This window comes from Cnephaeus nilssonii (assembly GCF_951640355.1).
Source record: "Cnephaeus nilssonii genome assembly, chromosome: 10".
Taxonomy (NCBI): domain Eukaryota; kingdom Metazoa; phylum Chordata; class Mammalia; order Chiroptera; family Vespertilionidae; genus Cnephaeus; species Cnephaeus nilssonii.
Genome location: NC_137081.1, coordinates 39,385,538 through 39,411,442, shown reverse-complemented (window position 1 = coordinate 39,411,442; position 25,905 = coordinate 39,385,538). Strand labels below are relative to the sequence as shown.

Here is a 25,905-nt window from a genome sequence, read left to right as displayed (position 1 = left end):
TGAGAAGAGAAAAGAAAAATAGCGCAGAAAGCTGAGTGAGCAAAGAGGGTTTTATAATACAGCCTTGGGTGAGATGCAGAAGATGAATGACCCTTTATTCCTTATTCTCCTGTGGGGAGGTTGCCAGATGTGTTAGAGTGACATTCAGAATCAGGACAGAATGTTGTACTCTAATCTGGTGACATTAAAATTGGAGTAACTCGGGGCTGCGAACAGTGTTTTTTGATAAATAGTTTAGCATCTGCACAATGGGTATTACACAATGTATTGCTATATTAATACATTGTTAAAAATTAAATTAAAAAACTGGCTATAAATATTTTTATATCCTATGAGGCACATAGTAGGTACACAATAAATATTAAATTTATCCTATTTTACTCAGCTATGGTGTATGAATAATTAAAAGTGTCTCATAGATTTTCCTCTAAGTCCAGTTTGTAAGTTACTCTGCCTCTCTGAGAAACATAGGAAGTGGCAGTCGAAAGAGTCCTAAAATCAAAAGGACTATGGACATCTGAATAAAGTCCAGATGGAGGGATGAAGGGGCATTGAGGAAGGGACCTCTCCTATGGCATCTTAACTAGAACAAAATAAAATCAATTTATATGCATCTCACACCTGTTGAGGGAGGACAATCCTGAAAATGTTCTAGTTGGCCAGGGATAACAGCTGGAAATTGATTGCAAAATTCTCAATGTTATTTACTAGTATTTAAAATGTTACTGACATGACTTAATGTGATGCCTTTATTGGTTTATCTAAATATTTACAGGAGGCTTTCCTATCCTTACTAGTAATTTCTGCTTCACCCATCCTATTTTCTATACCATTTTAAGTTTCTCAAATGGAAATGTTCTTATCATAGGAGTTTCCAAGCATAAACTCTACCAGTAGAAACTGACTGCTTGGACAGGAATTCGAAGCCTCCATTTTGGCTTAGGTAGACCCAGTTATCTAGCTAATTATGAGAGACTCACCTTAGTTAGAAATTAGGTAGGGTTCCCATACTGAGTATAGTACACCCAGTCAAATTTGAATTTCAGCTAAACAATGAACAATTTTTAGTAAAAGTATGTACCAAATATTGCATGGGATATACTTATACTAAAATTATTTGTCACTACAGCAACATACCTCAAAATGATATATAGCCTGGCCAGGGTTGCTCAGTGGTTATGCATGACCTATGAACCAAAGGTCACAATTCCATTCCCCGTCATGCCTGGGTTGAGGGCTTGATCCCAGTGTGGGGCATACAGGAGGCAGCCAATCGGTGATTCTTTCTCATCATTGATGTTTTTATATCTCTCTCCCTCTCCTTTCCTCTCTGAAATCAATTAAAAAAAGAAAATATTATAAAATGAAATACAAACTATATAAATAGTGCAAACTAATTACTGAACATATATATTGGGAAAGCTCAATGAACTTGAAGAGTACTTTAATTTTAATCATGTTTCTCAACTAAAGCAAGTTTACTACATCTGCTATATTTCATAATTAGTTATTTTTTAATTTGCTGAAGCAAACGCCAGATTGTTATCTCTTGATTTACAAGTGAAAAGATGCAGGTAAATCACTGAGCTTCATGAGTATCTTACATCCTCACCATAACTTTCTAAATCCTATTTTTTGTGGAAGAGAAATTAGTGCTAAGAATTCAGGCAAATATGCTAAATTATCCCTCACTTCCTTTAGTAATTTTTCTATGATCTATGTACTATGATAAGTTTCACTATTCTAAGAGAATATCTTAGAATTCTAAGATATTCTAAAACTTCTTTAAAGGTTTTGTTTTCTAAACATATTACATCATCAGGAAATTTGAAGAGAAAATCTTGATGACCTTTTAACCTTCTAAATCTCAATCCACAAACCAAATTTATTTTATGGGCTTTGGGAAAGTGAGAAATATGAGATACTTATTTATAAGTCAAAAGCTAAAACAAAATCCCCTTGACAAGCTAATGATGACTTGTGACATGAAATTCCCAAAAGAACAGAAGAAAAATAAGTTGTTTAAAATTATGCTTCATCTAAAAGCAGAAAGTATTTCATTATAATGTCACATATTATATATCTCTGCATTTCAATAAATAACATTTTATCTTGAGTCCTTAATCAGGTATAATCATTAACCTAGGCAAAGATCTGAGAGTTAACAAAAAAAAATAACAAAATTCAATATTTCAGAAGTGTTTACAGTTCTATTGTCAAGGCCATGTGAAAAAAAAGTATAAAAACACTATTCCACCAAGTACCCTAGTCCATTTATATATGTGTGTGTGTGTGTGTGTGTGTGTGTATGTGTATATATAAGGCATAATATGCTAATTAGACTGGACAGCCGAAAGACCTTCCAGACGACCTTCTGGATGAAGCCGGGGCTGCAAGGGCCGAGGCAAGCTTCCATGATTGCCAGGGCTGAGCCCCTTGCACAAATATCATGCCTTGGGCCTCTAATACATATATATATATATATATATATATATATATATATATATATATATATATATATAATGCCAGCATGCAAAGAATAAACACAAGAATAAATAATTCATTAAATGTCATTGGCAATTAATTTTCACTACCTCTATTTCAAAATGCATTATGACCAATAAAACTTTCAACGAAGTTTATTTTCTGATGGAAAGAACAAGACTAAGAAAATCATTCTTATAACATGCACAAGTACATTTCATCTATTAACACTCTGTGAAAACACTCACTATTTTTAATATTTATATAATGTTAGCATTTGAGGGGTTTTACTTTTCAAAATGAAGCAGTTTTAGAAAAGACGACATTTTTCAACATTTTTAATGTATCTTGACACTGTTTAATTTTATTTGTAACTAACCCTCCTCATAGCACATATAAAGTGTGGGTAGTTTTTATCAATTATAATATATATAAAAAGCTTGGCATTCTCTCCAACAGTGTTAAGAAACAAGCAGGTAAGCCTAAAGATGGATTGCATAATATGGTCAACACTAATAGAGTGGTTTTCTACAAACACATTGAAAAAGGTTGAACAAACATTTTACATTTCAGAATATAGCTATTTTAATTTCACATGTCCAGTAAGCTCCAAAGAGGGAAATGTTAGCAACTTTAAATCTGTAGGTCCTGGATTAAACAACATAAAGGAAATTTGGAGAAATGACAATGCATTCAGGAAGTAGACTAGTTTGAAGGTAAAGGTCTCTCCTTGAGGTTCTAATTAGGTGCCCCCCCCCCCATCTCAGTGTTTTAAAAATAATTATCTCATAGAGACACCTTAGCAGAGGCTATCAGCTTTGACAGAATACCAAAATCCTGGCGGTGAACCATAAATTGACCATTACCATAAAAAGAGCTGCTAAATGAGAAACCATGTGCTCAGTATAAAACTAATTTCATGCTTTCAAAAGCACACAGTGGCTTCTAGCAAGATAGTGGCCCTGGGACTTGCTGAGACAGATTGGCGAACACAAACGGTTTGCTCCTGATGCGTCTGCTTAGCCAAGCTTTACATGTACTGGCAGTAAATGGGGTTCTCGAATCTTCTGTCAAACAAATGCACACTTATCAATAACTTGAGAGCTGAAAGCTATAAAGCAGCTGCCTCAAATAAATTTAGCAGGAAAAACACATAAACATACACACACATATATACGCACCCCATGTGCCACGCTAGCTTCCAACCAAATAAAAATAGATTTCCTTGCAGTCCTAATGTTCTCAACAGACACATAATAAGAATACTGCCATTCGGATGCATCCTAACTCTCATAGTCCTTTCTTCTCTAGAAACAGCTTCTCACGGTGCAGGAATTACAGTGTAGACGAGCCTAAGCAATAGGACTCCAACTACTCAGAGGCTAACTTTGACTTTGCTCTTACATAGTTGGCTTTCAAATACTCGATACTTACAGAGCCACATCAGACCTCTCTGGGCAGGATGATTTAGTAGCTTAACTTCCCAGGTGAGTGTCGGCACTTTAGTTACACTTAAATGATAAAATCTGCTACATTTAAGATGTCACATCTAATTAAAACATGCTTTGGGAGGTAATGCTGCTAATTTTCTCCTCCTCTCATTCAGTATACCATCTCTAGAAACCAATTACTGTAGGCTGTCCAGTGCACGACAGGTCATAACTTTTAATTATTAATAATGTCAAGCTTAACAAGGTGCCAACTCCAGTATGTAATCTATTTCACTTACTTTGTCAGTTATCGCCTCACATCACTTGTTTCCTCCTGTATATATTTCACGTCAAAGATTCTACACTACAAAGTACATTTAGTTCCTAGGCTTCTTCTTTTTTTTTTTTTTTTAATACCTGAAGCACATAATACCACTGCTGACTACCTGCTTAATGCAAGGATAGCAAATCACACAATATCACTGACTTGTTCCAAATGTTTAAATACAAAGGAAGTCACCTACTGGTAAGATGTCCTTGGCAAACAGCTAGCACAGAGAGAAAGGAATGCTGTCACACCCATGCAAGGAGTAACTTCCCAATAACATTAAAGAATCATATATTTTGCTCTTCAGTGCTGCCCCTTCGGATCTGTCAGCGAGACGTGATGAACACAATTGATAACTCCACAGGATTCAACACAGCGTATGAAAGAATCTGTTACTGACACCCCAGATCCCTGCGTCCGACTTGTAGAATAAAAATGCTCACCTCTGCTAGGAAGTCCACTCCACATCCTGGCAGGGCTTTCACCGGCTGCAAGAGCAACCAAGTTGGATAAACAAAACTTCCAGTAGGAGACCGGCGTGAGGCACAGTGCTCCCAGGGCTTGGCTCCAGCCCTGAAGATCTGTGTGACAGTACCACACTATATCAGTGCAGCTCCGAACCTTCCCAGATGCTGGCTTATTGCGCTGCTCATTGAAAATCCTTCACACGCTGGCAACATTTTAGGGAAGGACAAGCACTCTCAGAGTCATTTGTAAAGAAAGCAGAGCAATTTCAATTCCATATCTCTGCGCGTGCTGAAGCCAGCAGCACTGTCAACCTCCAAGTCTGAGGTGGATTTAAGCCGAGAAACAGGCAACCTAAGCCTTCATTATCAATGCATGAAATCAGCCACTGTGATCAAATTCAAGCAAACCACAGAAAGGATATGATTACGAAAGGCTCCACAGATTTAGCACCAAACCTTGTGGAATGAAGACTCATCTACTGAAATTGTGTAAATGTTAAAAATAGCTCTGGCTTTTCAACAATGAGCCGGCTACAGAGAAGAAATCAGTACTCTATATTATAAGGACTTATCATAAAAAGCTGCAAAAATCAAAATAGCTGGAGGTTCCTGGGACTTCTCTATAGACAAATGAAATCACTAGAGGCTATTAACAATTATAATGCCAAAAATGACCATATGTTTGACACAGATATCCATTAAAAAGCAAGTTTAAATATATTTTAACCCCTACCTGCCTGCCTTTAGATTAAAATTAAAATAGTAGTAAAAATGTGCAGGGTTATGCTAGCAACAGGGCAAAATACAACCAATTTTACTCTAAAACAGATTCCTAAACAATAAAAATTTAAATGTATCCTGTGTAAGAAGAAAATAAACATGCAAGTTAGAGATTATTTTTAATACTATAGTATTTGCCTGCTTATTTTTAAAAAGTCTATAGTTAAATCCATATATCCCTACTCCACCCACCCCAAATTTATATCTTTACCTTTCACCATCCTTCCTCTTCCACTACTATACTGTAAGATGCGAGAGCCAGTTGAAATAATCTTAAAGAGGAACAAAGTAGCTATACCCCAGAAAGTAGCAGCAATGATATGAAATCACAAGATGCCAAACTTTGACCTGTGTATGCGAAGTACAGAGCATAAAAGTCATAAAATATTTATTAAAAATCATTACTGGAAAGAATTCCTAGTAGGCATCATTGATGAAGCACACATTCAAGGTTCCATTCAGATTTCTTTAAATGGGTTTTAGGTTCTCATTAAAACTCTAAAGAGGAGCAAATCAAGATCCAATAGAGGATCTTCTGTACATGACTGTTTGGTTCTAGTAATACTAGCTCTTAGGTGCCACATTTACTAGTGCCTACAACCCAAAACATCTGTGTGAAAGAAGCAATACTCCACCAAATGCATTTACATAACACAGCACTTTGGAGCAATGTTAAACATGGAACACCCATGGGCATCCTCATCATGTCTCTATGTGCAGAGCTGACTCCTTCAGGCTGCGGGTTAGACTCCCTTCATTGTAGACAATTATGGATATAATACATGAGTGGACACACATACAAATACGCGTGAGTATGAGTGTGTGTGTGTGTGTGTGTGTGTGTATTCCCACATCATAGAAGAATGTCCTTCTACTTTTGCTGCCTGAATTCCATTCACTTGTGCCTCATGAAGCCCAAGGACAGCATTTGAATGTACTATGAGAAATGGCTGGCACTGGTTATCACTGATTCAGCCACTGCTCAGTGTTCTCTGTTTCTCTCTCTTTCTCTGTAGTTCTCTTGTTTTAGGAAGTAATCCATGAGAGATTATGTGCCTAAAATCCTTTTAATATTCCCATTCCTGCAGCTTCTTAGTAATAAAAGTTTAAAAATGAAAACATAATACTAGAGGATAGGTCCTCAATCTCTTATCCATAACCCTCACTGTCAGATGCATTTCAGAATTCAAATGCTTTTCAAATTTTAGAACGATAATACTCTGCATATAACATGAATTATATAATGCCTCCAATGGGGTCTGGGGTCATACTCTATAATCAGATACATTAACATTTCTGTAGCAAAACATGTGCTTGTCCCCACTAGATGGGATAAATAAAGATTATCATCAACTTCACATCAGTTCAAGTCAAGTTTTGCCATCAATATGAATTACAAAATCTTCATATTTTCATAGCTTCTTGGATTTCAAAAATTGTAGGTAAGAGATTATAGACCTGTAGAAGTGTTTACCTAAACTGTTATGAGGTTAAGGATTGGAAAATGGTACCTAAGCAAATGTTCTCTTGCTTGGGCAAGAGATTTGAAGATTAACATTGCTTTAACAGGATGGACAAAAATATATGAGAGGAGATGTTATTAGAACTGAGACACAAAGCAGAGCAGAGATGTGGCTATAATGCAAAATGACAAAACTAGGACATAGGAATGAAAGGCAAGAAGAAGCAATTCGGAATTACTGTGTCAAGAAAATAACAAAACATAATGATAATATCAACCACTCATTGATTACCTAATTTATACCCAGTAATGTGAAAGGCACTTGAAATAAATATTTCTTTTAGTAACCTACTTTCTAATTTTCAAAAGGAAATTTAAAAGAAAAAATACATTTCTAGAATGAAGCATAAAACATTGGGTGATCTCACCCTCTTTTCAATGTAACCAAGAGCAAAACATCCATAATGTTAAAAACATATGTATGAATGTCAGAAACAACAACAAAAAATAACATTCACCTTATGAAGTAAAAGGCCTTGTTTTATTTTTGTATACTATATACAATTTGGTATAGTAGTTTTTCAAAACCACTTGTAGGAAATAAAGGTAGTATTATTCTTTACCATCAATATTAAAAAATTTTAATTTCAAAATCTATTTTTAAAATAGTCCTAAGAAAATATTATGTTGTATTTACTTGGAATTTTCCTATACATTATGTACTTTTTTATATTAAGTACAAACTTTAACATAACATTGACACTGTATGGACGTAAGACTTTGGACCTATACCATTCACCATCTTCTAAGAGATCTTGGTCAAAGGGTACAAGTTGTAGTTATATAGGATAAATAAGTCTAGCTATCTACTATACCAGATGATGACTAGAGTTAATAATACTGTATTGAATACTGGAAATTTCTAAGAGAGTAGATTTCAGGTGCTCACACTACATATTAGATAAGTGACTATATATACAATTTTTATTTAAAAATAAAAACTACTAGGTATCCTTCCTCCCCCAAAAATGAGAGCATTTCTTTAGTGCCTTTTGGGGCTCAGACTTGGAGTGGAGAGGAGTTCTACGGGCAGTTATTAGAACACTGGTCTTCCTATTCATGCAAACTACAGCAGAATGTATGGCTCTAATCTTAGTTTCTAGAATATGAACACAAAGTCATTTTCCATGTGATGGAGAAACTGCATTTATTCATTTTTCAAAGAAACTGCATTTATTCATTTTTCTTTCGTTAGCAACAACATAGTGTCCTATGGAATTATTGCAACTTCTGAAAGTACTAGTAACTGATTATCTATAGTGGGAAACTTGCCATGATCAAAATCAGCCTCTCCGTATACCTTTTACAGCAGGTCCACATAAGAAGAAAGTTAACTTCCAGCATCCATAGGGCAAGATCTCTGGATTGCAAGGCAGGCTCACCAGAGGTCTGGCTCTGGAAACAAAGTCAGTCAACATGATGTAAATTCTATCACTCAGCCTATAAAAAATATGCAATAACCAGCCCACCTAAATCCTCCAAACTCCTGTGTAATCAGGAGAAAAAGCAAACATATTTCACAGTTGGCCTAAGAACCAACCCCATGTCTGTTGTAACATTCCACAGGGATGCCTGACTTGGAATGATGTCCAACAGCCTCTTGCCTTTGATGCTGTCAAGGTATGAAAGGAGAACATGTGTGTGAAGAAAGTAGGTCAGTCAGGATGACACCACATTCACCCCACAGTGAGGAGATACACTCACTAACTTAAATTTCGATTGAGCCCTCTACCAAAAGCCTTTCTCCACAGATTAGTTTAAAACAGGTAACACACACACACAAAAATAGGTTACACTTCTATTCTAAGATAGCACCAGGATTTTAAGTGGGTGTTCCATGATTCAAATCACTCAGCCACCTACACACTTACCATAATTGTCTAAGATTCCATTTCCACACAGAAAGATAAATATCACATGATCTCACTCATTTGTGGAATATAATGAACGGCATAAACTGATGAACAAGAACAGATTCAGAGACTGAGAAACATCGATCAGAACGTCAAACCTCAGGGAAGGTGGGGGTCGATGGGAGTAAGGGGGAGAGATCAACCAAGGGACTTGTGTGCATGCATATGAGCCTAATCAATGGACACAGACAACAGGGGGGTGGAGCATTAGTGGGGGGTAGGGGGTAATGGGGGAATAAGGACACATATGTAAAAAAAATTTTTAAAAATAAAAATACATGAATTTTTCCTCCTAAAAAAAAAAAAAAGAAAGGTGCCAGCTCTTAGTTTTTGAAAGCTAAAAAATCAAGACTTGATATAAAACATGTATCTGTTAATACAAATAATATATGTAAAAGTTCATAGTTCAAAGCATTCTTAAAGTAACAGACTATCCGCCCTTCCCTAAAAATGGGCCAAACGCCCCTGTTAATTCTTTTTTAATAAAAGTTCCAATCAAAAACCTTTACATATCAATTCTTTGGAGTTCCATACTTATATAATTGATTCCCATGTTTTTTAAAACTACATGTACAGAAAAAATACAAAGCTGTTCTTTAATGCCTTTTTTAGGTCTACCTTAGGTGTAGTTCTAGATTTTTGAAACCACCCAAAATTTCTGGAGCCCTATCTCAAAGCATTGTGAGGGTTGGAGTTACGATTTGAGCTTTCCTATTTCCAAACTGCTCTACTTTCATTCATAAAAACCCCTCAATCTCAATAAACCCTACCATATAAGTCTCAATTCAATTTACCTGGGGAGTACAGATATGGAGCACTAACTATTCTTTTTAAAGAATGACATTCGGATTTGGAAAAATACTTGGAAACTTAATGGTGACCAATCCTGGGTAAGACGAATAGTCAGAAAATAATATCAATATTCATTCTACTGTATCATCATTGGGTCTGAATTACTCTAAGTAACATACAATTCCTGGGCTCTCTCACAGGATCTAGAATTTAAACTAAGTAAATCAAATGCCCTCTTTTCAAGGGTCCAATTTGGTATATTCTAACCAAGACCCTTTGTCCTTTTAAATTGGTTCTTTCATAGAAACCTGTAGGAAGTCATATGGGCTCTACCTTAAAAATGGATTGTATAATAATTTTTCCATGAAAAATAATTTATGGACTTACAATTAATAGGTCTAGGAGAAAAGTGCATTGTAAAAAAATCAACCCACCTGCCTCCACACTAAAATGTTTTATTTACTTAAAGTAGAAACTTATTGATAATTCATCAATAATTTGTTATACTTTCACCATGGTAGATACATTTTGCAAAAAACGTCTTGGTTAAATGATAAATGGCAAACTAACTCATCAAAAATGAAGAAAAAGGAAGCATTTAAAAACCATATGTCTCTATTGTAAAAGACATTATCATATTGATGGATTCTAGCCCTACCTCTTCATTGATCTCACAAACCTAAGTTAGCATTATTAAATATCTCTTAAAATGAACTACACCTTTTCCAGACAGAGGGCAATATTAGATGTTTCAGCAGTAATTGTTATTCCTGAAAACTGAAGAAAATCTCCTCTACACCTCTCTCTCTCTCTCTCTCTCTCTCTCTCTCTCTCTCTCTCTCTCCCCCCTAACATCTCTCACTCTCTTAACACTCTAATACACACATCCTGATATTACCCCTATATTCAGCCTAATACATAGAAGATGCTCATAAAAAGTCTGTCTGTCAAATGAGCATGCTCCTGCCCACACATGCATGTCACACATGTCCTCACCTCTTTGTATTTCTCTGCTTTCCATACCCATTAACAAATTCCAGCAAAATGTTACCTGATTAAAATGAAGAAAATATCTCACTTTCAATATACTTGTGGCACCATCTTGTGGTGAACCAATATTGTTACAATTTCGAGTTTAAGTTCTAAGGTTCAAAAATGTCTGTGAAAACCCATTTGAGGATACATTTTAAAATTTTATTTTATTTACTTACTTATTTATTTAAATTGAATTTATTGGGGAGACAATGGTTAATAAAATGATATAGGTTTCAGGTGTACAATTCTATAATACATCATCTGTATACTATAATAACTATATATACTATAGTAACTATATTGTGTTCACCACCCAAAGTCAAGTCTCCTTCCATCACCATTTATTCCCCTTTACCCTCTTATACCTCCTCCTACCCTTTCTCTCTGGTAATCACCATATGGTGTGTCTATAACTTTTTTTTGTTTTTGTTTTTGTTAGTCCTCACCTGAGGATATTTTTTCCATTGATCTTTAGAGAGAGAGTGAAAGGGAGGGAGGAAAGGGAGAGAGAGAAATACAGATGTGGGAGAGACACATGGACAGGTTGCCTCCTGCACATGCCCCAACTCAGGCAGGAGATCTAACCTGCAACCAAGGTATACGCCCTGGATGGGGAATAGAACCTGTGGTTTGTGGGCTGACATTTAAATCACTGAGCAAAGCCAGCCGGGGCAATGTATTTTTGGCTTAATCCCTTCACCTTTTTCCCACTCCTCTGATATCTTTCAGTTTGTCCTCTGTATATATGAGTCTAGTTTTATTTTGTTTGCTAGTTTATTTTGTTCATTAGATTTCACATATAAGTAAAATCATATGGTACTTGTCTTTCTCTGACTGACTTATTTCACTTAGCATAATACTCACCAGGCCCACCTTCTTTTTTACAGGTGAGTAGTATTCTATTGTGTAAATGTACCATAGCTTTTTATATCCACTCATCTATTGATGGGCACGTGGGCTACTTCCATATCTTGGCTATTGCAAATAATGCTGCAATGAGCATATAGGTGTATATATATTCTTTCAAATTAGTGTTTTGGGTTTCTTCAGATGTATTTCCAGAAGTGGAATCACTGGGTCATAAGGCAGTTCATTTTTTTTTTATTTTTTTTTAGGTAACTCCATACTACTTTCCACCAATCTGTATTCTCATCAACAGTGAATAAGGGTTCCCTTTTCTCCACATCCTCACCAACACGTTGTTTGTTCATTTATTGATGATAGCCATTCTGATAGGGGTGAGGTGATATTTCATTGTTATTTTAATTTTCATTTCTCTGATGATTAAGCATCTTTTCATGTGTCTATTGGTCATCTGTATGTCCTCTCTGGAGAAGTGTCTATTCAGGTTTTTTAATTGGATTGTTTTTTGTTTTTGTGTTGATTTAAGTTAATTCTTTATAGATTTTGGATATTAACTCCTTATCAGATGTATCATTGGTGAATATGTTCTCCCACTCAATGGTTTGCCTTTTTATTTTGTTGATGGTTTCCTTTGCTGTGCAAAATCTTTTTAGTTTGATGAAGTCCCATTTGTTTACATTGTCTTTTGTTTTCCTTGCCCAAGGAAATATATCAGAAAAAATACTGCTACTAGAAATGTCTAAGGTTTTACTGCCTATGTTTTCTACTAGGATTTTTATGGTTTCAAGTCTAACATTTAAGTATTTATCCCATTTTGAGCTTATTCTTGTGTATAGTGTAAGAAGGTGGTCTAGTTTCATTATTTTGCACCTATCTGTCCAATTTTCATAATACCATTCACCAAATGGACTATCTTTACCCCTTGTATATTCTTGCTTTCTTTGTCAAAAATCAATCTGGGCTTTCTATTCTGTTCTATTGATCTACATGTCTGTTTTTATGCCAATATCATGCTGTTTTGATTACTATGACCTTATAGTATAGTTTGATACCAGGTAGCATGATTCCTCCAACTCCATTCTTTCTTAAGATTGCTTGTGGCTATTTTAGGGTCTTTTGTGGATCCATATAAATTTTTGGAATATTTTTCTAATTCTGTGAAATACACCATTGGTATCTTGATAGGGATTGCACTGAATCTATAGATTGCTTTGGGTAGTAGGGACATTTTAATGATGTTACTTCTTCCTATCCATGAACACGGTACATGCTTCCCTTATTTGTATCTTCTTCCATTTCTTTCTTCAGTGTCATATAATTTTCCGAGTACAAGTGTTTTACATCCTTGGTTAAATTTATTCCTAGGTATTTTTTGAAACAACTGTGAATGGGATTGTTTTATTAGTTTCCCTTTCTGATAGTTTATTATTGGTATATAAAGTGCAACTGATTTCTGGATATTTATTTTGTATCCTATTACTTTACTGAATTTACTTATCAGTTCTAGTAGTTCTTTGGTAGGAACTTTACGGTTCCCTATTATAGTATCATGTCATCTGCAAATAGTGACAGTTTTACTTCTTCATTTCCAATTTGGATGCGTTTTATTTCTTCTTGTTGTCTGATTGTTGTGGCTAGGACTTGCAGTACCACATTGAATAAAAGTGCTGAAAGTGGACATCTCTGTCTTGTTCCCAATCTTAAGGGAAACACTTTTAGTTTTTGTTCATTGCATATGATGTTGACTGTGGATTTGTCATATAGCCTTTATTATGTTGAGGTATGTTCCCTCTATCCCCACTTTGCTGAGAGTTATTATCACAAATGGGTGCTGGATTTTATCAAATGCTTTTTCTACATTTATTTATATGATCAAGTGATTTTTATCCTTCATTTTATGTGGTATATCACATTTTTGATTTGTAGATAGTATACCAACTTTTCATCCCTAGAATAAATCCCACTTGATCATGTTTAATGTATTGCTGGATCCAGTTTGCTAACATTCTGCTGATGATTTTAGTATCTATGTTCATCAGGGATATTGGCCTATAATGTTCTTTCTTTGTGGTATCTTTATCTGGTTTTGGAATTAGGATAATGTTTTAACATTGGCCTCATAAAATGTGTTTGGGAGTCTTCACTACTCTTGAATTTTTTGGAATAGTTTGAGGACAGGTGTTAGTTCTTTTCTGAGTGTTTGGTAAATTCAACTGTGATGCCATCTGGTCCAGCACTTTATTTTGTTGGGACTTTATTATTATTATTATTATTATTATTATTATTATTATTGCTTCAATATTGTAATATCTCCACTCAGATTTTCTGATTCTTCCTAATTATGTCTTAGAAGATTGTATGTTTCTAGGAATTTATCCATTTCATCTGGAGTGTCCAATTTGTTAGAATATAGTTGTTTAAAATATTTTCTTAAAATCCTTAGTATTTCTTTTTGTCAGTTGTTACTTCTTTCATTTCTGATGTTATTCATTTGAGTTCTCTCTCTTTTTTTCTTGATAAATTTGGTTAGAGGTTTATAAATTTTGTTTATCTATTCAAAGAAACTGCTCTTGGTTTCATTGATCTTTAATATTGGGTTTGTTTTTTGTTGTGTGCTTTTTTGTTTTACTCTATTTCCTTTATTTCTGTGCTGATCTTTATTATTTTCTTTCTTCTATTCACTTTGGGCTTTGTTTGTTGTTCTTTTTCTAGTTCCTTTAGGTGAAATGCTAAATTGTTTATTTGACATTTTTCCTTGTTTCTTGAGATAGGCCTGTAATGCTTCTTAGGCCTCCTTTCACTGTGTCCCAGAGATTTGGGGTCGTTGTGTTCTCATTTTCATTTGTTTCAAGGTATCTTTTGATTCCTTCCTTATAGTCATTGTTAACCCATTCATTGTTTAGTAGCATGTTGTTTAGCCTCCATATCTTTGTGTGTTTTTCAGTTTTTTATCTTGCCATTGATTTCTAGTTTCATACCTTATGGTCAAAGAATATGCTTGATGTGATTTCAATTTTCTTAAATTTATTAAGATTTGTTTTGTGTCCTAACATGTGGTCCATCCTAGAAAATGTTCCATGTTCACTTGAAAAGAATGTATATTGTGCTGCTTTGGGGTGAAATGCTCTGAAGATACCAATTAAATCCATTTGACCTACTGTGTCATTTAAGACCACTGTTTTCTCGTTGGTTTTCTTTTTTGAAGATCTGCTCCACCCTCCTTCTGCTGGAGCCCAGAGTGAGTGGCTGGGAATGAGATTTTGTGTGCTGGCCTTTTAAGAGAGCAGCTGTGTCTCTAGCAGACTGTCGTCTTTCCCTGGTAGTCAGATTGCCTGCTGATTTTCATGGCCAGACGTTATGTGGGCACCTATTCCTGGCTCTGGTGCTCTGGGTGGGGAGCCCAGCTTGGGGTTGAGAACGCATTCTTCTCAGGGGAACTTATAGCCTTAGATATCCCTCCAAAATCTCAACCACTGCCCATGGGAGCAGGGCCAACCTTTTCACATCAATGCCCTTCCTACCAGTCTCAATGTGACTTCTGTAAGTCCTTGGTTATAAGACTTGTCTTCAGCTAGTCTTCAGTTGGTTATTCAGATTGATTGCTGTATATTTTAGCTGCAATTCCACTTTGGTCCTGAGAAGAGGTAAGTGTAACATCTATCTACTCTGCTGCCATTTTGGATCTGCCAAATTTTACAATTTAAATACATAGGAGATGCAGTGGGGGGAAATGGCCTGTGTATTTTAAAGCCCATACACATATTTTAATAGTCATAATACCTATCACAGTGTCCTAACCCTATTAGCGATTTCTTTAATGTAGAATAGGAATAAAAATAAGAGATCATTAGAAAAGAGAAAGCAAAAACACAGTTGAGGATCCTGGAGGATCCTGGAAGCATCAAAGAGAAACATAGAATATGGCAACAACAACAAAAAAATACTCCACACTACGCTCCAACTGACAACCCATCTCCTAATCTTGTTTTTCATTTCCCCCTCCAAACTATTCCCTCCACTTCCTGCTGCAAAATCCCCTGGTTTTATCAAATTTACCTTCTTCCCACTGCCTCCAAAGGGTCCTCAACTTAAAATCTACTCAAGCGCAGTTCAAAATTCTTAAGGCCAAATAAAAGATGCCACTTCTCACATCAAGAGGCAGAGTCTGTTCCCCATCACTGGAATTTGAACTGGTTTGTGACTAGCTCTGACCAAAAGAATGCAGTGGTTGCAGCTTTTGCTCTTGCTGTCTTGAAATGCGGCTCTGTGACCTCTGTGTAACAAGCCTTGTCTATGCAACTCAAAGACAGGGTCTACTGGTGAGCATGATCCAACCTACATCAACACTAATTGCAGACATATATTAAAGGCGTCTTAGGCCATCCAACCCAATCAGTGTGCTGGCTACCTGAGTAATGTCTAGTGAGTCCAGGACAAGAAATGCCTAGTTGAGAAAAGCTCCAATCTCTGACCCATAGAATCATGATTAAAATAAAGCATCATTAAAAAAAAAATTCTAATGACTCCTGCCTACCTTCCAACTCCTTTTGTTTTTCTTTCTAATTCTTTCACTCAGTTTTAACCAACTCTCAAGTTTGTAGACACGCCAAATTTTTTCTCAATTTAAGATTCTAAACATTCTCTTTACTGCCTTTGAATCACGCTTCTCCAGTCTCTTTGCTTTACTAACTCCTGTTCTGTCTTAAAAGCTTAACCTTAAATGTGATTCGAAATTCTTTTGGAATTAATTTAAGGTGAGCAAGAAAATGTGCATATTAGTTAATATGCAACTGGGAAAAACAAACATTAGCTAATAAGGAAATAGTCACGAATTCTTTTCATTATTACTTTTTGAAAAATATGTTGTAAAAATTTATGAGAGGTAATGTAGAATTCAAGACAGATATTAGACTTTGAATCTTTGTGTGGCCTTAGGAAAGGCCTCCAAATATCTCTAATTCTGTTTCCTTATTTACAATATGAGGAAAATTATTTCTACCTTATTGGGCCGTGAGGACTGAAGTCATTATTCAGTAATTTCATATAACCTGCATCTCCAGTGCATCTCAAAATCAAGTACAGATGTGTCTCTCTTACCACAATTCAGCAGAACCTTCATATTCTGAGCTTGATGTTTTATAGTTTTAATTAAATATTACTTGTGCCAAAATAGTGTCAAAGGCAGGATCAGAGATCTCCCCCTAAGAGAGAATACCTTCCCATTATGAGGAAATGTGGATCCCAAGAGCCCCAGAACACAAGTAATCCTCACAACCATAATCCTTGGGGCAACTTGATTCTCCACGACAGGTGCAAATGCTTCTTGAGGATGTAAAAAAAATACAAAGTTAATATTTATTACTATATTTGGTGATTTACCTGTTTCTGATGGGAAGGAAGAAGGTATCAGTGTATCAAGTATTGCTGAATGATGTTTAGGGAAAGTCTCTAAACAGCAAAAGCTGGCCTTACCACATAAACAGGCTGCATCCGAGAGAGAATAAAGGTCCTCTGTTTTCTGATTCAACTTCCACATCAGGTACCCTATCTGAGCAGTAAACTGTAAGCACAAACTATGCAATTGCTGCTCAGTCTAACATTTATCTGTAAATGAAAGGCAATAACACCATAGTGAGGAATCAGGCCACAGAATTAGGCCGACTTATTCTAAATCCAGCTGTTATCTGACCTCTTTATTCCTCACCCACATTGTATGTCATAATAATAGTACCTTCTTCATAAATCTGTTATGAGGATTCAAATGAGGTAACCTCCTTTGCACAATACCTGGCATAAGGTGAGCCCCCATTCATCCATGTGACCGCAGCCTCTCAGTCCACCCTCACTGTTTTCATGCTACTGTAGAAGGTGCAAAGTTGCTTATAAAGCTCACAGTTAGGGGTGAGGATTGGCTGATGGGGTTAGGGGGCTATGCACTCTATTTCCACAACATCATCCCTCTCTTTCCATGGATCAGTGGGTACACACAAGAAGGCTGCCTTTCTCTTTTCTGACCGTTTCCCAATTACAGGTTTATTTAAGGTAGAAGCTCCTTTTCAGGTATAACTCCCCCTCAATGTGTTAGATTGGTGTTCTCACTATTTCGGAACAGGAACAACTTCATCATCTGAGAACCTGTTAGAAATTCAAGTTCTCAGGTTCCGCCCCAGGCCTACTGAATCAGAAATGCTGGGTATGGAGCCCAGCAATCTGCCTTTCTAACATACTCGGCATTTTAACAAACCTTTGCAGGTGATTCTGGTGCAAGCAAAAATTTGAGAACCACTGGGTTAGAATATCAGTCACTCACACACCAACTGCTTTACAGTTTTTAAATTCAGGTTCACCTCAGAGAACAAAAGGGTGAATGTACTAGGGACTGATGGAGAAATTTTACAGCAGTAGGCACCCAGGATAAAGAATAGGGGCAGCCTTTGCCAGCAGAGGGAAGGATACATAGAGAATAAATAATGGTCAATTTTATCTGGACTTGGAAGTTGTATGTGGGTCATGGAAAAATAACCTCTGGGCGGCCATGTGGTGAAACAACACCAAGGCTGGGCTGTCTAGACTCGATGGTGAGGCTCCAGGTCGCCATAAACCAGCGTACAATAGAAAGAGAACTTAGGAGACCTCTGAATCCCAGCAGCTGTTCCATACTTTTTCATATGTGTGTTTGGGCAACTGTGTTTTTCCTATGCCTCAGTTTCCACAGGACAAGGAAGACCCTTTCATTCTAGCTACTTCCTACTTGGACACAGGGATCTTCTCCCCTTTTTCCAATCATAATTCACTCCAATGATAATAAATGATTTATAATTTATTCCTGCATGCATTTGCTTTGATATCCCTTTGCCTGGAATGTTGTTTTTTTCTTGACTAACTCAAAAGTTGTTTTTGAATATTAACCTCAAATAACACCCCTAGGAAGTCTTTCCTGACCTCTATAAAGTTAACTGTTCCTTTCTCTGTTCCACACCTAGCTTATATATAGATCTATTATTGTTCTTAGCATACCATACTATCATTAATTTATTTAGATATCTAGGTTCTCTTGACACTTATCTTTAAAAAAAGGAGATTGTGTTTTAGTAATAATCTCTTTAAAGTAGACATGATAATTTTTAAAAAGCCAAACCCCAAAATTTTTGCTCATTGTCATCTCTGATAATGCTATTAGAAGACTGGACATTTTTAGTGGTCACCTTTATTATGACTTTTTTAACTGAAAATTGTATTGAGGTAATTATAAATTGACATGCAGTTGAATAAATACAGAGAGTTCCATTGAACACTTTATCCAGCTTCAGTTGATGGCAACATTCTGTAAAACTGCAGAAAAATATCATAATCAGGATGTTGATATTAATACAAACTACCAAACTTCTTCAGATTTGTCCAGCTTTGCTTTCCTTGAGTTCATTTTTTTTCCTCTTTTTTCTATCTTCTTGAGGTAGGGATGTATTTATTGGAGATCTTTTATCTTTTTTTTTCAAGATAAAATAATTAAATTTAATTTGTACATACATACATACATATGGGAATCCCACATACATTGGGAGGTTCACAGACAGAAAGGGAAAATGAGGCATATATGACATTCTATTTTAAAAAAATTATCTTTGTTGTTGAAAGTATTACAGATGTCCCCTCTTTTTTTCTATAGACCCCTTCTAGACTGTACCTATCCCCCACCACCTATCCCCCACCCCAGGCCTTTACCACCCTATTGTCTGTGTGCATGGGTTATGCATATATGCATATAAGTTCTTGTGGTTATTCTCTTCCATCCACCCACCCACCCCCACCTTCCCTCTGAGATTCATCCGTCTGTTCCATGCTTCTGTGTCTCTGGATCTATTTAATTCATCAGTTTATTTTGTTTTTTAGATTCTACATATGAGTGAGATCATGTGATAGCTGTCTTTCTCTTGCTGGCTTATTTCACTCAGCATAATACTCTCCAGGTTCCTCCAGGCTGTCTCAAAGGGTAAGAGATCCTTCTTTTTTACTGCTGCATAGCATTCCATGGTGTAAATGCATCACAGCTTTTAATATAAGCACTTATTGCTATAAATTCTTCTCTTAGCACTGTTTAGTTCTATCCCAATTTCACTCAGCAGCCTCCATGCTCACTAAGCCCACAGAAAATCAGGAGACTGCCTCGGGTCCATCTGCCCACCCTGGTTAGGAGCTGGGAACACCAGGGTCTTACTGTATTTGTATAACTTTTGAGGAACAGAAGCATGCAAATACTTTGTCTAAAGCCACCTGTGGTTTCTACTATTTCCACCCACCCCCTGAGACTGGATGGGGAAAGGAACAGGGATCCTTCACATACAGGCTAAGTTATCTCAGGTCTCTTTGCTTCCCCTTCGATTCTCTTTTTTGCTGCCCAGAGTATTCTTACAATATTTGGTTGGGGACAGTGCTGGGAAAGGGATCTTGCTGCTACTTATCATTAATTTTTTTCTCAGGAAAAAAAATTATATTCTCTCCTTCTCTCTCTCTCTCTCTCTCTCTCTCTCTCTCTCTCTCTCTCTCTCTCACACACACACACACACACACACACACACACACACACACACGGAATGGTTTTAGTTGCACTCTGAGAATCATCCTGCTCCTCCAGAAGCTGAGATCTAAAGGTTCTGTAAACACCCTAACTTCTATACTGGAAGAATTGCCAGTGGTTAGGTATCAGTCACTAATTCAGAGAAATGGCTCAAGTCTCAATCATCACTCCTTGAAGCCAAGTCCTACCCCTGCCCTGCCAACCCCAACAATATAATAATACTGACAAAGAGGAGGGGAAGTCACCTCTAAAATTAACAGTGATGGGGAAAATTATCTCTACTATTGCCTCTTCTGTCCTTTGGGGAGAAAATAGGTTTTTATTTTCCTCCCTCTATTAACTGGCTAGGGCTGTTGTAACAAAGTACCCAAAACTGGGTGGCTTAACAACAGACATGGGTCATTCCACAGTTCCGGAGGCGAGAAGGCTGATAGCAAGGTGTTGCGGGTTGGCTCCTTCCAAGGACTCGGAGGGGAAATCAGTTCTCGGCCTCTTTTGTTGGTTTGCAGATGGCCCCCTTGTTCCTGTTCCTGTTCATATCATCTTCCCTCTGTGTGTGCCTGTCTCTATAAATTCCTATAAATTTCCCCCTTTTATAAGGACATCTATCACACTGGATCAAGGTCAACCTAATCCCAATGACCTCATTTTAAATCAATTTCCTCTGCTAAAACTCTACTCTATCTCCATATAAGGTTACATTCTGAGGATTAGGACTCCAACATATTTTTTGAAGGGGAAACAAAATTCAGCCCTTAACACCCCTATAGCCAAGCAACTGGCATAAAAGGGAGACTAGCATTTTGTTCCATAATTAGGTGCCTGCTTTGTCAATGGACTTGCCAGTCTTCCCTATGCTACTTGAGCAGAGAAGAGAAATACAGAGGAGCCCCCACACCCCACTCCATCTCTACCTGCCTGGGCCTCACCAGCTCTGACTTTTCAAGAGGAATGTTAGTTGTCAGATTGGTTCTGCATATGACCTCAAGCCCTAATAGTTGGTATGTAAATGAGAAGAGAGGACACATTATCGTCATCTGCCACAATGTGGGAAAAAGAGGTACATGTGGTTGGGGAATGGGGCCTTTTGTTTTCAACTAGGGGTGAGCTGGGAGATGCAGCTCAATCTCAGGGACTCCCAATCCCCAAGGGAACACAGGGTCTGTTAGGAGCACCATGACCCACAGAGACAACCAGAATAGCAATCATTTACCAAGAACAGCATCGCAGCCTTGCCAAGTCTATAAGGCAAGAACAGTTCCATCCCACCATTCCTCCATGTTTCCTCACCACCTGGGTGAAAGGGCAGGTAGACAGAGGAGCAGAATGAAAGCCAATTGTGCCCCAACATTCACTCTAAACTCCAGGGTCTGGCTAAGCATATCTTAATTTGGTTATGGCATGGAAGTTTTTATAAATAGAACCAAATCTTCTAAATCAAACAGTCCCTCTGAAAATACAAAATTGAGAAGATCTGGGCAGAAAAGGTGGTAAGGAAGCTGCTACCCAGCAGGAAACAGACATGTGATAGATCAAAATTGAGGAAAGTGACTGAAAAAATAAAACCATGTCAGGCTTGCTTCTCATTGAGTTGAGACTCTAAACAGTAAATAACATGCACAGGCACAACACTAAGGTATAATCCACTTAAGTTCCTGCTGTTTCACTTAGCATGATATCATGGACAGTTTCCCCTGTCATTAGGTATTCCTCAGAAAGGTAATTTTTAAAAATATGTTTTTATTGATTTTCAGAAAGAGGAAAAGAGAGGGAGAGAGAGAGATAAAGACATCAATGATGAGAGAGAATCATCGATCGACTGCCTCCTGCATGCCCCTTACTGGGGATCAAGCCCACAACCCAGGCATGTCCTCTGACCAGTAATCGAACCATGACTTCCTGGTTCAGGGGACAATGCTCAACCACAAAGGTACACCGGCTGAGCTAGAGAGATAATTTTAATGACTATGGTTTCTGTCATCGTTTTATAAGTGTACTATTAGGTATTTAATCTTCCTCCTACTGGATATTCAGGACACATCTAATATTTTGGAATCAGTATATGAAAATTGTCCTTTATGCCCAATATATAGACTTGAAAATCTGTCTAATTTTCTTATCCATTTTTCTATATATTAATATACTGTGTTATTTTAGATGATGATCTATGTTTTACTTATAGAATACATCTATAATTATTTGTATATATCTTTGCTAAACTTATTTTATGTCAGCCAGCTAATTTCACTAGCATGGGAGGACAATAGAGAAATTAATGAATCGAGATTTATATGTCTGTTTTCAAGATCCATCAAAGTGAAAGAGTTTGCTATGCAAGCAACCATTCATGACCACAAACATATGACAGCACACAGGTCTGAATTTAACCTGAGTGTTACTGCATGGCAGGAAACAGCAGGAAAATAGTGATGAAGAATAATCACCTCACTATTAATTAACTATGGTTGGAACTCTAGATCTGCCATTTCCATGCCATATAAACTTGGACAGGTGGTTTTATCTCTCCATTCTTAGTCTGTAAGTAGTGAATAATCATAGTAACTACCTCAGGGTTAATGAGAGGATTAAGTGAGAAAATTCCAGTAAGCTTCTTAGGACCAGAATATGGCCCTTAGAAAATGCTCAGGTAATGTTAGCTACTAATATTACTTATCAGAAGCTATAGGTTAACTTCATTTTAGGCATGGATATTTGGATGTAATTCAAACCTTTACTCAGGGTTATTTGTTCCTTGATTTAGATATAAAACAGAAATCAGTCTTACCCTAACACCAACTATATTTTAATATGTAAATTAATTTTTGATATATAAAGTACAGATACATTAATGTTACCTGTCAATATTTATACTGATTATAATTATACATAAACACAAAATGAAAAAAATAATTTCCCTACTAAGCGTGCATCCCATAAATTCCTGTAAGTCTTTCACCGCATGACCAGTATCGACTGGGGAAATAATATAATGAAATTAAATTGCTATAAAGTAGTTAGGTTAACTTGAAATATAAAAAAAATATGTATCCACAGCACACATACAAAAATTTACCCTGGAGTTTCATGAGGATCATGTCATAACTTCACAAAACCAAGAACCATGGAACAGCCCCGCGCGAAATTCCAACATCATCTCCCTTCAGGTCTGCCTGTCACCAGAGCAGACACGGGCTAGAGTGGAATTGGGAGCTCTCCCTCCACAGGCAGGAGGAGGCTCATCTTGGCCTCCCAGGTGAACCTGGGTAGAAGGTTCACTTTTTGTAGAATCTTCACCCTGGATAACATGTCTTTAGTTGTGTCACGGTGAAGATATGCCATCCCAGCAACGTGGAGGAGGAGGAAGCTCTGCCCAAGGATAAGATAAAAGATTTTGAAGACTGTGTAGAATTCAGGGCAGATGCAGAAATGCAAAAACCCCAAAGCTTCTGCCTGTACCCATCCCACGGGAAAGGGTGAGAGGCAAGAGGCAGGGAAGTGCTGCGGTGGTGCGATCTCAGAGGTAAGCCTGGCTGGCTTTGGCAATGCCCGTTCCTATTGTTAGAACACCGCCCGCACGAAAGCGCTGTGGCTGGCAACTCTCTAAAAGAATGTAACGAGTCTACCACACAAGATTAATGCTCCTTTCCTGCATCGTGGGGTGTTATAAATAGGGCTGCAGCTTTTTATACACTATCAAGTAGTATGCTACCCAATAGAAAACAGGCAGAGGGAACCCAACATAGCCTAATTTTACAGAGAGCAAAATATTGACGTCACTGATCCATTTTAAACACATTTTAAAATACTTTAAGAAATGCTTACACACTGTGGGGGTACGGAACCAAGCCAATGGCCCAATGCACAAATTTTGTGTGTATCTATATATGTATCTGTGTCTAAAATAATATGTATATGATAATAATAAATATATACTGAGAAGTAACAAACAGCTCTTGGATTTTACCTGTAGGGAAAAGAATACAGATTATTATGGGGGTAGCTTTACGGTGAAAGGTAAATCTTGCTCTAAAGCCTTCATGTTCTAGAACAGAAGCTTTTCTCCCGGTGTAATCGGAGCCCGTGGCCCTGCTGCCTACCTGTGCTGGTGGCGCTGGGGCTGGCCAGCAGCGGCCCCGCACCCTGAGCCGGGGGCTGTCCATCGCTCAGCTGCTTGACGCGCTTGCGGTGGGATTTGCCGTTGTAATGGACCTGGGCTTGGGCTGCAGAGTTCAGCTGGATGTTGCACACCTCACAGAAGGAGAACAGGATTTTCTTTTTCTCTTTACTGAACTGGTCCTCAGGCCGGTCATTTTTTATCCTCTTGTCTTCAAAGCCCCGCAGAAAAGTTGCCATATTCATAATTCCATCTTCAGGGTAGTTGTCAGGGCTTAAGTAGTACTTCATACCTGAAAAAAAAAAAGAGGTATCACAGCTTGTGAAATATGTGCCTTCTTATTTTCTAGTATGATTGCAATTAATTTTCACTATATGGCTGAAGCTAAAAGTCTCCCAGCTACACAGTGGTCACTCAAGAGGACCTAACTGAGCAAATAAGGTCTTTGAACATGAACTCCCTCTATCTGGAGCACTTTTACTCCACCTTTACCCCTCCTCCCATCACTTCTCAAGGCCTTTTCTCAACCCTGGCCCACCCCTGAGATCTTAGCTGGAGCAGCACCCTCTCCAGGAAACCAGCCTGAGCCTGGAGACAAGGCAGATCTCTGGTTCCATGCTTGAATAGTGCTGTGTGGCCTCCCTTCATAGCATCTATTACCCGTGCATTTTATATGTGTTTGTGCAATTATTTGGTTTATGTCTCTTCTCCAATAGAGTGTAAATTCTCTGAGGGCCGTAACCTCATTTCTGGATATCCCTTAGGCCTAAAACAGACCTTTTACATAATAGGAATTCAAATATTTATTGAAGAAAGGAAGGAATAAATGATGTTATGAACCCAGAACTGTGAACGGTGTATGTGTAGACACAAAGATATATATATAACAGACACACAGATACACACCTGCAAACAGACACAAGCCCTAACCAGTGGAGGAGGCAAGTAACAAAGACCAAAACACAGTATATCTGCAACCTTCTGTTTGGTTGTATTCCAAAAGCCAGTGGGAATTTGAACATATTTTCTTCTAGATGTAGTGAAACAAACTGTATTTAGGTTTCCAGAATAGCCCATAAATATCAATTTAACCTTTTATGAGGTTGAAATGCACACCTTAAATACAAACTAATAGAAATGCAATATACGATAAAGTAATATTTGAAAAAGAGTAAAACAGATTAAGACAATTTCTTTACTTTTAAGTGCTTAAGTTTTTCATTTATTTAGTTAAGGGTATAGTGATAGATTATAACGTAAGTGAAGATTTTAAAGGAGACTTTTTAGTACCTCAAGGACCTTAGCTGATGAAGACAGCCTTGACTTTGTATCTTGTTCAGTTCTACTGTAACATATATAATGTCTTCATTTTAGCAATACCAGGATTACCAGGATTTTCATACTTAGTGTAATTATTGCCAGGTTTTTGATTCTCAATTAGAATAAAGAAAATGACACTCTCATGGAAGAAAGAGGAGTACAAGAGTCTGGGAATACTGGTCAAAACCTGAGGAAAAGGGGGATGCAAGAGAAAGAATTGGCTGAGGTGGACAGTACTGTGCCATGAAGGATTCAGATAAACACAGGATCATGGCTTGTGA

The 25,905-nt window shown here is 37.2% G+C and overlaps 1 protein-coding gene across 3 annotated transcripts in view; it reads right to left on the bottom strand.

Moving 5' to 3' along the window:
* The window catches only part of ZNF385B (zinc finger protein 385B), a gene marked incomplete at both ends in the record, with an annotated part of 261,326 nt that extends 236,730 nt beyond the window's left edge, over positions 1-24,596 (bottom strand). Inside the window, 2 exons of one of the 3 annotated variants that reach the window (XM_079782702.1) lie at positions 4,686-4,823; positions 24,288-24,594. In XM_079782702.1, coding sequence (XP_079638828.1) covers positions 4,686-4,823; positions 24,288-24,594 — 445 coding nt within the window. Of the gene's footprint in view, positions 1-4,685; positions 4,824-24,287 lie in introns of all 3 variants that reach the window. The other 2 variants (XM_079782703.1, XM_079782704.1) reach the window with 2 other exon arrangements.
* Between the last annotated feature and the right edge of the window lie 1,309 nt (positions 24,597-25,905).